The 16,039-nt window shown below is 39.3% G+C and overlaps 1 protein-coding gene across 2 annotated transcripts in view; it reads left to right on the forward strand.

The window, feature by feature from the left end:
• LOC149471197 (C-terminal-binding protein 2) overlaps window positions 1–12,438 on the forward strand; it is a 39,482-nt gene extending 27,044 nt beyond the window's left edge. For both annotated transcript variants that reach the window (XM_089694052.1, XM_089694047.1), the window contains exons 7-10: window positions 1,154–1,284; window positions 1,381–1,508; window positions 1,623–1,737; window positions 4,391–12,438. In XM_089694052.1, the coding sequence (XP_089550178.1) occupies window positions 1,154–1,284; window positions 1,381–1,508; window positions 1,623–1,737; window positions 4,391–4,553 (537 nt within the window). In that variant the 3' untranslated portion in view covers window positions 4,554–12,438. The remainder of the gene's footprint in view (window positions 1–1,153; window positions 1,285–1,380; window positions 1,509–1,622; window positions 1,738–4,390) is intronic.
• Window positions 12,439–16,039: the final 3,601 nt, after the last annotated feature.

Genomic DNA, 16,039 nt, shown 5'->3' on the forward strand with positions numbered 1-16,039 from the left:
CTGGTGCAGTGGTTTCTCTTGAATAGAAAAGCTGCAAAACATGTCAGATTTAAACAGTTTCTTTTTTTACAGTCGTATTTATCCCATGGCTACTGGACGTCCTGCCGTTAACGTCTACATTTTGTAAACCATTGAAGCAATTACCAAGTTCAGAATCGCCCATGAATTATCATCATCTAATGAAACCCTACATTATCTTAAAATGGAGAAATTTTATGGTGCAACCTGTAGACATAAGTATATCAAATAGGAGTAATATAATAAAATAAAGGCAGTAAGGAAAACGGTTAAGAGCAAATTTCAGTTGAACAGGAGCCAACTTGTTACTTTTTTTGTCTGTGTTATGATATAATACAAGTATATTCCTTGAGGCTTGTTTTCAGTGAAAACCGCAGTACAGAATTGTCTTTTCAGTGTATTATGGGGATTACGGCAAGACATGAAGTCTTGGGCAGTTACACATTACAAAGTAAAAGTGCACTAACTCATTGCAACCATTCATTTTTCAAAATAACCCAAGTAAGAACAGTGGAAGACTAAATCGTATTTGCTGTTCTCAGTTACTGTGTTTTTGTCCTAGTGGTTTAGTCTGGTAATCTTGACATCTTGTTCAAGCTTTGCTTTCTGCGAGAAGCCCCTTTTTTTGTTGGTGAAATTACGGAATATAAATCCTTTCTAATCTAAAATCCCTTTTTGAAGTACTACTCGCACGCACACAAAAACTTTTAAATGTTCATTCATTCAGAAGACCGTTTTTGATCACTCTTGGTGGCCAGTGTAGACAATGGAGGTTAACCCTTTACACTGCATTAATTTTAAAGGCCATCACAGTACTTTAGTATTTTAGTTCGGCAGTTGTTTTCAAAGTGTTTGGTTATAGATATACTGATATAATTTAATGTTTGCAAAATATTCCCTTGAATCTTTTTAATATTTTAATGCTATTTTAAGGTCCTCACAATAAAAATTCATATGGATTTCTCTGCTTGCTCAATCATTTTGTTGCGTTTTTTTTTTTTTTTTTCTTACATTTGCTTTTTTTGTACATTTTTATGCAGATTAGGCAGGGTTGCTTCTTGGTAAACACAGCTCAATCATTTTGTTGCGGTTTTTTTTTTTCTTACATTTGCTTTTTTTGTACATTTTTATGCAGATTAGGCAGGGTTGCTTCTTGGTAAACACAGCTCGTGGAGGACTTGTGGATGAGAAAGCGCTAGCCCAGGCTTTAAAAGATGGCCGGATCCGTGGTGCTGCTTTGGATGTCCATGAGTCTGAACCTTTCAGGTGTGCATTTTTTGTTTTCTAAGCTGATATGTTTAATGTTTCACTCTGATAAACAGTGGCAAAGCATTACTATTCTAACTCAACATCCACCTTTAGCTTTTCTCAGGGACCGTTGAAAGATGCCCCAAATTTGATTTGTACCCCACATACTGCTTGGTACAGTGAGCATGCTTCAATTGAAGCAAGAGAAGAGGCAGCTAAAGAAGTTCGTAGAGCCATTGCAGGTATGTATAAAAAGAAAACATATTTGTGTTATAAAGTAGGCATCATTGTTTAATACTTCTTGTGCTGTATTGCCCTTGAACTTGAATATGGGCTTTGGTTTTCTTTTTTTACAGGTCCAATTCCAGATTGCTTGAGAAATTGTGTAAATAAGGAGTATTTGTTGGCAGCTGCACAGTGGTCAGGAATGGAGACTGTTCATCCAGAGCTTAATGGGGCTGCAGGATATAGGTAAGTGGAGTTCAAGTAGTTGTATAGAAATATTCATGACAGTCGCTATCTCTGTGTTTTAATAATAAATAAAACATGCAAGTTTCAATTGTGCATATGTTATTATGGATTCATTTTTCTTAAACCAATTTTATATACATATCTTAGGGTCACCATTTGTTACAATCTGACTGTATAATCTCTGTGCAATCAACTTTAGATTTACCAAAACTATTTAGTATAATGGCTTTCTTAAAGAACTACTTAGTTGATGGTAGATCTAAAGCAGATTGTACATTCAGACTGTGTGGTGAGCTATAGTTTTTATATGAAGTTTTCTTCAGGTTACCGGCATATGATGAATTTAAGAAACTGGGTCAATTGAACGTTGTGTGAGCAACAATAATAATAATTTTGCTTAAAAGTGGTAGTAATCTGCGAGACAAAAAAAAGTGCCTCTGCACGTTTAGGTTATAATGTACTAGTATGCAGTACGTTATGACAGACTTACCTTTACACGGAGCTCTCCAGCGCAGCATTGTCACAGATCCCCGGCGCTGCCATCTTTACCTGGTCTTCCTTCTGCGTTCGAGGGATCCAGCTGTATGAATGGGCCGGGTGCCGTGATGACGTCACTCTCACCCATACTCGCGGGAGCATTCAGCTACGGCATGAAGGTCTGGCATGATATGCTGTCCCTTCAGAGTGCATGTGCCAGTGTCATCACCATTTTTCTAGGTAAATATGTTTCTAAAGGTGCTTTTGAAATGACATTTTCACCACATGTCGGTAACAACCTATGCCATCCATACATACAAAGAAACCAAAACAAGTTCAGAAATTAGGTTATGTAAAATGTAATGACACAAAAGTATTGAACACATGAAGAAAGGGAGGTGCAAAAAGGCATGGAAAGCCAAGACACCAGCTGAATCTATCGGTAATTAGAATGCAATCCTTCCCCTTGCCAGTGCAAATTAATATCAGCTGGTTTAGTAACAACTGATGGCCTATTAAAATGTCTCATTACCAAGGTGTCACACAAGAAACATCTCATGGTGGGTAAAAGCAAAGAGCTCTCGCAAGACCTTCGCAACCTTATTGCTGCAAAACATACTAATAGCATTGGTTACAGAAGGATTTCTAAATTCTGAATGATCCAGTGAGCAAGATTTCCAACAGAGGAACGAAAAGCTTTATCAGAAGAGTTGTCTAAGAGCCAGTGACCACTTGTGGAGAGCTTCAGAAAGACCTGGAATTGGCAGGTACAGTTGTTTCAAAGAAAATAAGTAATGCATTCAACCGCCATGGCCTGTATGCATGTTGACCACGCAAGACTCCATTGCTGAAGGAAAAGCATGTTGAAGCTTGTTTAACGTTTGCTGCACAACATTTAGACAAGAAATGCTGAATACTGGAAGAATATAGTTTGGTCAGATTGAACTCTTTGGATGCCATAATACACACCATGTTTGGAGGTCAAATGGCATGTACATCACTCCAAAAACACCATACCAACAGTGAAGTTTGGAGGTGGGAACATCATGGTGTGGGGCTGTTTATCAGCATACGGTACTGGAAAACGTTATCCTGTTGAGGTCCGGATGAATCGAAAAATGTATCGAGACATTCTTGATAAAAATCTGCAGCCATCTACCAGGATGATGAAGATGAAACGAGGGTGGGCATTTCAGCAAGACAATGATCCCAAACACAAAGCCAAGGAAACACTCAATTGGCTTCAAAGAAAATAAAGCTGCTAGAATGGCGCAGCCAATTGCCTTACTTGAATCCAATAGAAAATCTATGGAAAGAACTAAAGATCAGAGTTCATAGAAGAGGCCCACAGAACCTTCAAGATTTGACGATTTCTTTGTGTGGAAGAATGGGCCAAAATCCCACCTGAGCAATGCATGTGACTAGTTTCTCCATACAGGAGGCATCTTGAAGCTGTTATTACTAACAAAGGATTTTGTACGAACTAATAAATTTCAGTAGCGTGTGCAATCCTTTTTCCATGTGTCATTCCATTTTATTACACATAACTTAATTTCTGAACTTATTTGTTCTGGTTTCTTTGTATGTATGGATTGCAGGGGTTGTTACCGACGTGGTGAAACTTTCATGTCGATAGCACCTTTTAGAAGTATATTTACCTAGAAAAATAGTGACGTGTTCAATACTTATTTTACCCGTTGTACATACCTCCATGCTGCAGCATCTGTCTGATGCTGCAGCTATCCCCCACCGACTTGAAACACTGAGAACTGGGCAGTCAAATGAATGCTGATCGCTCAGTTCCCGGTCAGTCATCTCTACTCTGCCCCGCCAGTGCTCACTGGACTGGACAAGAGCCAGGAGTGGCTAGCTTTAGCTCTCAGCAATGCACTGAGATTCAGTGTCTGGTCTGGCATCTTGGTGGATCCCTTGCTTGTTTGTGAGGGGGCTGTGTCAAAACATCTCCCTGGACCAGCCAGCAAAGAAGCAACATCACAGGAAAATTTGTGGTCTCTTAATGACCCTGAAACTGGCAAGTTGTTGCTAGTGTGATATGAGTCTAAGGCATTACTATTGACTATTTTTGAGAATTAGTTTTGTGTGCATTTCCTACTGGCATAGTTGCAGCTTCTTTCTTATCCATGGGAATCATATTTTGTTGCTATTTTCATTGCAGGTTTCCCCCAGGAGTTGTTGGCGTAGCTGCCCCAGGACACCCAGCTGCAGTGGAAGGGCTGGTGGCTGCCTCACACCCGTTAATCCCCACTGTTTCTCACACTCCGTCACCTGGACAGACCACCAAACCTGACCCAGACAGAGAGATTCCTACTGACCAGTAGCAATACTGCGCCTAGTTTGGTCTCCTTTATTTTGTTTGTTATGCTTTTTGTTTTTCTTTGTTTTTTTTTTTTTTAAACCACCACTCCCATATTTGTGCTCTGTTTCCCCCTCAGTGTAGTATGGGGGTCAAGGGCAGGAATCCAGGTTTTTTCAGCAGCTTTACCCGGTTGATGGAATCAGGCTGCAAGCCCTGAGGTGTATCATCTCTCCTCACACCGGAAAGGAGAATGTTCTTACCAATGTCTGGAAACCTTTAGATAATGCCTTTCAACAGATCTATTTTTTAACTGATTAAGTTTTAAGTGAAATATGATACGGGTGGGTTGTGCTTCTGTGTGCTGGGGTATGCTGATCTCTTCTGCTTCCTCTAGTACAAGACATGCCCGGTTGTCTCAGGGAGCTGAGGCATCACCAAATTTTTTTATTAGTAGTAGGTGTCTGCATGTTAACCCCCTCAGTGCTGGAGGATCTGTAATGAGTTTTTATAGTCTTGCTCTCCTCCTTTATTCAAGGGTTGACTAAGGCAGGAGAGTGTTTATATCATCTTTTATGAGAGGGTTATTCTTCAGCAAAAGGAATTATGTGAAATTAGTTGAATGATTTGCTAAGTTTCTACATTGGGTTCCAATAGTCCTTGTTACCATCTCTGTGTAGAAGAAAACAGTAACTGGATAGCAATTGGTGTTTTAATTGCACACCAGCTGAAAGTCTTATGATTTTTTTAAAATGCTGAGCATGGGCATTCATTCAGTTATTCTTCACCATTAAATATTTTTGATGTACTGAGAGTTCAACAGCATTGGTTCAGGATTTTTCATGCTGGATATTTTGTGTAGAGGTATGATTTCACAGCTGCAGAAGCATTTTTTTTTTTTTGTTTTTTTTAAGAAAATCATCACTGAAGATGGCATGTCATCAGTGTATGTAGGGTTTTTTGTTTTAATTGTACATCTTAAAATTTTCATTGGTCGCAGGATAATAATGAGTTAATGTGCAAAGCATTTATTTTATTTTGTATAACTGGCTATATGGATGTTGTAGCAGCTTTTTCCTCTAGTCCATACTCATCTAGCTTTGTAGAGGTGGGGATGGGAGTTCTGCTGGAGAAACAAACTGTGCCACTGTCAGTACTATGACTTAGGACTTTTGTTAGGCTTGGGTTACACAGACAAACTAAAAATTAAAAGTATATTTAAACATTAACATTGAATTCCCATCTTTTACTTCTTTTGGGTTTTGTAAATATACAGCTGAAAGTGATTTATCTGTTTGATAATTGCAAAAAAGACCTGTTGATCATGTCCCAAGGAAATATGTTAGGACCACATATCACTTCCCCCCTATAATATGAAGAGGGGAGGATGTTTGTTGTTCTAACAGACTTTCTGACCTAGGGTGATGATGCTGTTCCACCATAGATACATTATAGTGCTGTCACCTCAGGCCCTGGAAGTGTGTTAATGGTAGGGTTGCCAGGTGACAAAAAAAAATGCCTGAATGAAGAAAAACAATACAGCCCCCATATTTTAAGAACTAGCTAGAATATATTATATTTGTTCTTGGTTTTAAATAAGCTTGTTAGTAGTTCCTTTTAATTTGTAGCACACTGAAATCAATGTAATGCCAATGAGGTAACTGACAATAAAGAGCTTTATTTCCATTGTAGCCCTAGCCTTAGGGCCCTTGTTTACCATTGGGCTGCCTTAAAGGTTAAGTTCATCTTTTCTAAAATAATAATAAATGCACATCTTTTTGCAGGTAAAAAAATATATGCATTTATTTATTATTTTAACTTTGCAGCCTGTAAGGCATTGCATCCGCAATCAGCAGATTATGGGTGCAATGCCAGGATCCTGCTAACACTCAGTACAGCTGTATGAACGTACCTCATCTAGGCAGGCAGTTACTGAATGGCAGGAAAAATCAAAGAACTATGAGAGCGCTCACCAGCACCCTTGAAGCTGTCAGCTGTGGCAGCCAATGGTACTTGAAGTTCATTCACAAATGACATGGCCGTGTATGCGGCGCCCTGCATGGCCACGGTGTTGGTTTTTTTTTTTTCCAATTCTGAAAGCAGGCGTAGGGAAAGGATCCACTGCCCACTATCATAGGGAGGGAGGATCGGGGGGAGAGGAGGAGGAAGCTGGAACCTGTTACATTTTCCACGCTAAATACAGGTGGTACATGTAACATGTTCCTGAGATGAACTTGTGTGTTTATGCAACAAACCTGACTAGCGTGAATGGATCCTGGTGAGTAGGATTTTTGTGTGTGAACATTTCTGCAGGGAAGACCATGAAATAGAAATTTTCTTTTTTGGTTCAATGGTAGAGATAAGATGTATTTATTTTAAGTTTTTATTAACTGTGACATTTTTCCATGTATATTTGTAAGTGTGTGTTTAAAGATGTGCAAGTTGTGACCGAAATTGGTGTTCCCCAGTCATTGGTCCATGGGCCACAAATGGCTCCTCAGTCTTTCCAAAATACTAGTCTGAACCTATCCAGCAATGTACACTTCAAAAGCATGAAGGCAAGCAGGTGTTATCAGATTTATGTAATTAAATTAAAATATTAAACTACTTTTACAAAACAGAACTGGTGTTAAACTTGCCAGCACATATAAAGTTGAAATGTGGTTTGGAACATAAACTATCAGTTATAAAACTGTGTTTAAATGGTTTATCCTGCCACCCTATGGAATCTGGGGAATTAATGAAATGTTGATAGTTTGTTTAAATGTATAAGCGCCTGTTAAGGTTTTAACGTTCACCGTACTGAACAGAAATCTTGGTTACATAGATATGGCACCTTTTGATCTGCCATGAAATCTGCATACAGTGTGCTTGTCATTGTTTTTCAGAGACCACAGAAGGGAGGGTCTGTTTTTGACTTAGATTTGGCCATGATTTGGAAGAAAATTGTGTCGTGCTAGCTTCATTCTGTAGATTTCTAGGTGCTTTGCTTGTTTCTCCAGCAGACTTCTATCCACTTTGTGTGTTATGGAGCTTTTGTACTTGCAGATAGTCATATTTCATCAATACACATCTGGGTAATCTGTAAGGTAAAGCTGTGAAAACCACCAAAGAATACCTCTAATGTGTAAACGCCTAAAGTTTTATTTTGACAGGTAAATGAAAAACAAAGACATTGGTATATCATTTCATAATCACTACATCCCACCTATAGCATTCCTGCATTGCCAGTCACTGAGCTGCCTGCTTCTCATTCTACCTAGTGGATGTACAAATCTTTTAACACTATCTTCGTGCAAGATAGATGGTTCATAATGGCCTTCATCTAAAATTCTTCTTTGCAAAAAAAATAGGGTTAGGTTATACAGTAGAATTACAGGATTTTTGTTTGTGTGTGTTCCAGTGGGGGCACATGAAAAACTGTCAGTTTCTTTCTGTTGCTCACTCTGCTTAAAAGAAAAAAAATTTGGCTAATGTTCCACTTTAATTCAAAGTACAGAACAAGTACTATTACAGATCTAAAGTGGCATGAAATAATTACAGAAATGACTAACTGTAAGAATGTACAGTATCTTTTTAGAATTGGATATAAGGGCTTCTGTTGATGGGCAAATGCAGTGTGCTTTCAGGTGTATTCCACTTGCATTTGAGCTCAGTTTTAGATATCTTGTAAGATCATTTCGAGTTCATTGACAGGTGCATTTGACCTGCTTTTTACCTCCTAGCTGCTTTTGCATTCGCTGTGATTCAAATCATAAGAAGCGCATGATGTTTACAACATCCTATAAACACAAGCCTTTCCAATGGCCCAGCTGCCGTGTGTCCCATAATCTTATATGTTATAGCTTTTGAAGACCTCACTTGCACCTTGCCCTCTTTTCTGCAGTCAAGATATGGAGAGGCATTTTTGGAGTTATGCTAGGTACCACAACACAGAATCCCCTTTTCTGTGGCTTAGTTGACCACTAGGGCCAAAGATTTTCAGTATCTGTATCATGTACTATATTTAATTTGCTGTAAACAATTTAGCAATTTCAGGTGATTTACTATCTGTCACATTATTTCAGCCAACTGAAATGCTCTGTAGAAAGTACTTTTCCTTTTTTTAACCTCATGCCACCATTGCAAATAATTTACAATGCAAATTTTAATATTACATAGTAACATCTGAACAATTTTTTTTGGAAACCTGCTACTATTTCCGTTCAACGTTTCTATCAATTTATACCCAAGAACTGTAAGCCAGCACCAGTGCAGTGGGTCTATGGGGATAGGCTGCAGAACCAAGACATTTTATTTGTAAAAAAAAAACTTCTATATAAAAAAAGCTTTGTGAATCATGCACATATATGTAAAATTCCCCATTCTTTTACAGACTTATAGATGCTGACCAATTTATTTATTATGCAGTTGGATGCAAGCTGTTAAATCTATTTTACTGCAGTATGTTTTGTTGTATTTATTGATAGAAAACTAGCATAAAATTATAAAACCCACCCCTTTTTCTAATTATTTTTTTTTAATGGATTTATATACTGTTCTGCTCATCTGCATGTACTTAGATAATTCTTATTGTTCTTCGTTGGCATTTTAAAATGAGCCTGTGTGTGGGGTCAATCCTGATTATTGGTAGCTGTAGTGGTTCCTTTTACTTAACAAGGACAGTGGGTATCCCTTTTACGTTATATATGAGAAAACAATCAAATTATATTTAGTGATTTTCCTATTCAAGTACTCAAATAAAACGTGTTTTTATTTTTTGTTTGTTTTTTTTGTAAATTATTAACCTGTATGGAAGACACATTTGTGTGTTGAATAAACATTGTCAATTGTGTTCCTATGTACTTAGTACACAGTCTATATTTTCCAGATAATTGAAAAAACAAAATTGCTTGTGTGCCTCCAGTATTTTCTGGATTTTTTTATTAAAAAAAAGCTTGCCTTTCAATATGTTATGATCAGTGTAATGGGAACTGTCAAGCCTTGGCAGCTTGGTAATCTTAGAACTATACCTGACCTGATACTCTGATGGTAATATGCATGAGGGTAAAAAAAAAATTAATCATTGTAAGTGATGCCTTCTAGACCATCTGATATTAAATTTCATACTATTTTATAAAAAGGTAGAAAAAAAAACGTTAACTGTGTAATACATTCATTGACAGCCCAGTATATGAATATTCTCCTATTTATCACACATTGTTTTCATTTTTCACACAAAATCTAAGCTTTCCCTAAGTTATCCACTCAGAAGATTGTATTGGCATTTTTTGCATAAATATGTACATATGTTGGACAAATAGAAATAATAGTTTGCCATAAGTTATCTTTTCATACTAGTGGCCCTTAGTAGATGACCTAAACCTGAGATATACATTCACATTTTGTTAAAGCCTAATTGAACATTCAGTTTAAAGGATAAGTTCACCTTTTAGTAGAAAATAATAAATGCACATATTTTTTGCATGTAAAAAAAAGTGCATTTTATTATTTTTGTCTGCAGGAGCCTGTAAAGCATTGCACCAGTGATCAGAAGATCACAAGTGCCATGCAGGTCTCCTACAGATCTGTCAGTATATCTTCTTGACAGGAAGAATGAATGAACTACCACAGCGCCGCGGAAGTTCATTGAGGACTACAAGCTGACACAGCCGCTAAGACTGTTGGGACTTTTAGTCTGTCATTTACAGAGTACTGTGAATGAGTGATGTGGCCAGGTGGGCGGATCTCCACACAGTTATTTATTTTTAAAATTGACAGCTAGTGGTGGAGGAGATCCCCTGCTAGCTGTCAGAGTGGGGGCCGGTCTGATCGTAACATGTTACACAAGGTGAACTTATCCTTTAAATACATTCTAGGCGCATTAAAACAAAAAGTGCATTCTTGGTTGTCTTTGGAAAGCAGCTACATCCTTATTTTAAAAAGCCCTGTCCCCTGTCGGCATGCTGCAAAGGACACTTGCTGTCGGTGTGGAAGCAGTGGACTCTGTGCAGTGGTCTGATACCCCCCTGCTGCATCAAAGCTAGAGCTCCCGATCAGATGGAAGCACGAGCTTTGTTGCTTGCAGATCTAAATATATGACCCAGTAGGGGGCATATGGGACCTTGGCAAAAGAGCACTGCTTCCATATAGCGAGCAAAGGTCCTCCTTTTCAGTATGCTCGCAGATGCCTGGCTTTTCTACTCAGGCTGTGGCTGCTTTCTAATGAAAACAAATTGTTATACTTTGTTTTGATGCATCTAGAATGTATTTTAGCTGTTTTTAATTTGAAAGTTTAATTGGGCTTTAAAAAGAAGCTCTATTTTTTTTTTTACCACAGATCCTATCATATAGGACTACTGGGACTAAGGCTTCACTGGGACTAGGAATTGTTATTCCAAATTTCACCTGAAATAATTTAGGCTTGTAGTGTGATTGTATAGTGTAATCATAAAATCCACTTGTTCTTCATTGACACCATTGTATCTCATTGGTTTGGTTTATGTCCACCCAGCTGTGTTAGCAAAAGTGGGAGGAAGGAAAGGTGATTGCAGATTTTAGCCTGGCAGTTTCCTGTGTGTTCATTATTATTATTATTTTTTTTTTTCATTCCTTTTTGGTTGAAACATTTCAGCAAGCTACATGTAAATTTTGTTAGTCTGATGTCATCATGTTTAGATTTTCTGATGTCCATTAAAGTGTTTGCAGGTGTGCTCAATCTAAATGAGCATTTAGCTCTTATAAGCAAAGTAAACTAGTATGCAGCCGGAATCTTCTATATTCCCTATCTCACTCATTAGTGAAGAGTTGGGCCCTTAAAACAATGCAGAGCACAATATGTACAAGTTAGAGGAAAAGGTTGGTGCAGTTTGGTAGTGCGGATGTAATCATTTCTAACTGGGATGTCTGGGAAGCAACTCACCAAAGTCTTAAGGTTTTTTTTTTCTTTTGTTTTTTCTGACAGCCTCCCAGCACACAGAAAATAATCTCCTCGTGAATCCTGTGATATAACATGTATTTTATCCGCTCTCCTTTAAAAGGAGCCTTTTTTTATACTGTTTTAAAACCAGCTTCATAAATCAGCTCAATGCAAGACTTTGCGCGTCTCAGTATGACATGCACATAGCAGGTTTCTTTTTCTCCCATTCAAGGTTTTTGTGGATGACTAGGGGTTCATAAATTCTGGTTACCGCAAAAAAAGCTTGTGTAGATAAGCAGAGGGCCCTCATGATAATCTGTGAATACAGGCCATGCATTTAATATTTGGCTAATAGCTTTAATTCCTTGCATTATAGTAATTGATTGGTTTGTTTCTCCCTATTTATGTGGGATTCTGTTATTTTTCATTATTTTCCCCAGAACTTCACATCTGATATGGGATTGATTATGAGGGTGAAAAAAAGCCCCTCAAAAAGTCTCCTCCTCCTTCCTGGAGCCTTGACTAGTTTCATTTTCCTGTATAGGTGATGTCCCAATCTGCATGTAGAGGATATTAGAACGTATGTCTCCCTGTACAGTGGCCCTACATCTGCAATGGGTGATCTTGTATTAACCCCGCATGGACTGAGCTGAGATGTGACCCTGTGTCCTAAAGGTGCAGTGTTTTGTGGTCAATCTTGTGTTGGTTTGTTACAGGTTATGCACAGCTGACCAGCTTTTTATAAATTACTCGGAGTGTCAGAAATATATTTTTGTAGACGATGAACAATATGCCTTTTTCAGCTGGATAGCTAAAACTGTGAAACATTGAAAAGCTGTCTGTAAACAAGTGTTCTGTATTTTCATTGTTTTTTTTTCCCTTTTTTATTTTAATTTGTCTGACTGCAAATACTTTAATTTTTCACTTATAGTACTTAGAAAATGATTTGTTAGAGGATAGTTTTGTCTCCTAATCATTTCTCTATAATATTTTAATAAAGTCCTACAACCAATGATTTGTCTGTACAATGATTCTTGCAAAAACTTGACACTGTAATAAAGGGGACATCTTAGGTTAGACATACAGTATATCACAGAAGTGAGTTCACCCCTCACATTTTTGTAAATATGTGGTTTTATCTTATTATTATTATACAGGATTTATATAGCGCCAACAGTTTGCTCAGTGCTTTACAATATAAGGAGAGACAATACAGCAACAATACAGTTCAATACAAGAGGGATAGGAGGGCCCTGCTCCTTGGAATCCTTACAATCTAGGAGGGAGGGGCTAGTGGTACAAAAGGTAGTAACTGTGGGGGATGGACTGGTTGGAAGAGTAGAAGATTCCATTATTAGCAGAGGGCAGGATAGGCTTCCCTGAAGAGAGAAGTTTTCAGAGATCGCCTAAAAGTGCTGGGGGTCGCGTAACTTTTCATGTGACAACACTGAAGAAATAACACTTTGCTCCAATGTAAAGTAGTGAGTGTACAGCTTGTGTAACATTGTAAATTTGCTGTCCCCTCAAAATAACTCAACACACAGCCATTAATGTCTAAACCGCTGGCAACAAAAGTGAGTACACCCCTAAGTAAAAATGTCCTAATTGGGCCCAAAGTGTCAATATTTAGTGTGGCCACCATTATTTTCCAGCACTGCCTTAACCCTCTTGGGCATGGAGTTCACCAGAGCTTCACAGGCTGCCACTGGAGTCCTCTTCCACTCCTCCATGATGACATCTCAAAGCTGGTGGATGATAGAGACCTTGCGCTCCTCCACCTTCCGTTTGGGGTAAGGAGTACAAAGACAAGTGGTCTTGGGCTGCATGAGTGTTGTCGGCACTGGGGAGCTACAGTTCATTGAGGAAACCATGAATGCCAACATGTAGTGTGACATACTGAAGCAGAACATGATCCCCTCCCTTTGGAGACTGGGCCGCAGGGCAGTATTCCAACATAACGACCCCAAACACACCTCCAAGACGACTACTGCCTTGCTAAAGAAGATGAGGGTAAAGGTGATGAACTGGCCATGCATGTCTCCAGACCTAAACCCTATTGAGCATCTGTGGGGCATCCTCAAACGGAAGGTGGAGGAGAGCAAGATCTCTAGCATCCACTAGCTTCGAGATATCGTCATGGAGGAGTGGAAGAGGGCTCCAGTGGCAACCTGTGAAGCTCTGGTGAACTCCATGCCCAAGAGGGTTAAGGCAGTGCTGGAAAATAATGGTGGCCACACTAAATATTGACACTTTGGGCCCAATTTGCACATTTTCACTTAGGGGTGTACTCACTTTTGTTGCCAGTGGTTTAGACATTAATGGCTGTGTGTTGAGTTATTTTGAGGGGACAGCAAATTTACACTGTTATACAAGCTGTACACTCACTACATTACATTGTAGCAAAGTGTCATTTCTTCAGCGTTGTCACATGAAAAGATATATAATAAAATATTTACAAAAATGTGAGGGGTGTACTCACTTCTGAGATACTGTGTGGGAGCTGCTGTAGCTAACTGGGTTTTCAAAGCCCTGGGCTCCAGCATCTGTTAATCCTGGGTTTGTTGTAACTGACTTGGAACAAGCATTCAGTACTAGAGTTTAGACTTTTCAGTCATTTGCTGCATACTTTCTCACTTTGGTGTTTCATTAAAGCCTAACTCCAGGTTTTCGTGAACTTTAAATAGTTTGTTTGGACTAAGATGGTTCAAACAAACTATTTCCTTTAGGGATGCATTGGTATTGGTATCGTTGCCGATACAGAGTATTTTCATGAGTACTCTATTCCTGAAAATGCTCCAAATATCTGAAACCAATATTTTGTAGTGCAATTTGCGTCCATACAAATCGAATGGACACAAATTGCACTGCAAAGAACAGCATGCAATTTGAACAGGAATGCGGTTCGATTCCTGTCCAAATCGCATGCTGTTTCCCCACAGCTCCTATGTGAACCCTGGCTTGTCATGGCCTGAATTCGCACAGGAACAATGTGGGAAACCTCCCTGTGCCAATTGCATGCTGTCACAAAACGAAAAGCTGCTTCACAGGTCTGTGACTTTCACTCCTCTTTTTGCAATGGTGCTGATCAGTCAGAAGCTGTCTAGCCCGTACTGTCATCCCTGCGAGGAGAGGAGAGAAAGCAACAGGAATTTCAAATCCCTAGACCTGTGAAGTTTCTTTTGTGTGACAGCTTGGGATCGGTTTCCCGCACCACTACTGTGTGAGCTCCGACTGTGTGGGTTCACACAAGAGCGGTGGGGAAACCGCATGAGATTTGGACAGTCATTGCATCGCATTCCTGTTCAGATTCCATGCTATTCTTTGCAGTGTGATTTGCGCCGTTTCATTTTGTATGGATGCAAATCGTACCGCAAAGTATCGGTACTTGCCAATTTAAAAAAAGGAAAAAAAAATATCTGTGCATCACTAATTTCTTCACTAACATGCAGTGGCTGTCATTGCTATGTAAACTGTATGTAGTCTCAGCTACACACAGTATACAGTGTTGTGTTTTGTGCAGCACGGTGGGAAATTCTCATCGTGCTCACGGTGTAAAAACAAGTTGGGCTGAGCACTGCTCAGCTGTTCACAGGAAACTTGTATTTGTATTTTACAAATTAAAAAAAAAAAGCTTCCTCCAATTGGCTGTAGCAGAGCTGAAGTCATCTGTTCACCTCAGTAGAGATGAGCGAATCGAAGTATCCGAAGTGGAATTCGAGTCGAATTTCGGAAAAATTTCGATTCGTGCCGAATCCGAAAAACAGCCTAATTCGGACGCGCGAATCGAAATTTTTCCGAAAATGGCGGCTGACATGTGCGGCGACGGAGCGGGGATGTCGGGGAAGGCGCGCAGACAAGGCGCGCTGCCCCATAATGCATTCCTCAACGACATGTGATCGCATCAGCCAATCAGCAGCCAGCCAGCCAGCACTGTGTAATGGTCGAGGTATATATAGCGGCCATTTTGGAAATCTTCATTTGCCTGCAGTCATTGAACAGAGGCAGACCGCTCTGTACTAGGGACAGGGACAGAGTTAGGGCCACAGAAACGAGAATTGGGGACAGAGAGAAGTTACTTAGGGACAGAGAACCATTACTCAGGGACACAGACTTGTTAATGAGGGCCACAGAATCGTTATTTAGGGACAAAGAAACGCTAGTTAGGGCCACAGAATTCATACTCAGGGACAGACAGAATTGTTACTCAGTGCCAGAGAATTGTTACTTAGGGCCACAGAAACGTTATTAGGGCCACAGAATTTTTACTCAGGGACAGACAGAATTGTTACTGAGTGCCAGAGAATTGTTACTCAGGGACAGACAGAATTGTTACTGAGTGCCAGAGAATTCTTACTCAGGGCCACAGAATTCATTCTCAGGGACAGACAGAATTGTTACTCAGGGACAGACAGAATTGTTACTGAGTGCCAGAGAATTGTTACTCAGGGACAGACAGAATTGTTACTGAGTGCCAGAGAATTGTTACTCAGGGACAGACAGAATTGTTACTGAGTGCCAGAGAATTGTTACTCTCACAGACACAAAATTGTTACTTGCACAGACACAGAATTGTTACTTGCACAGACACACAATTGTTACTCAGGGCCACAGAA

This window comes from Staurois parvus, unplaced genomic scaffold (assembly GCF_062004578.1).
Source record: "Staurois parvus isolate SC_StPar_1 unplaced genomic scaffold, SC_StPar_1.0 ptg000025l, whole genome shotgun sequence".
NCBI lineage: Eukaryota > Metazoa > Chordata > Amphibia > Anura > Ranidae > Staurois > Staurois parvus.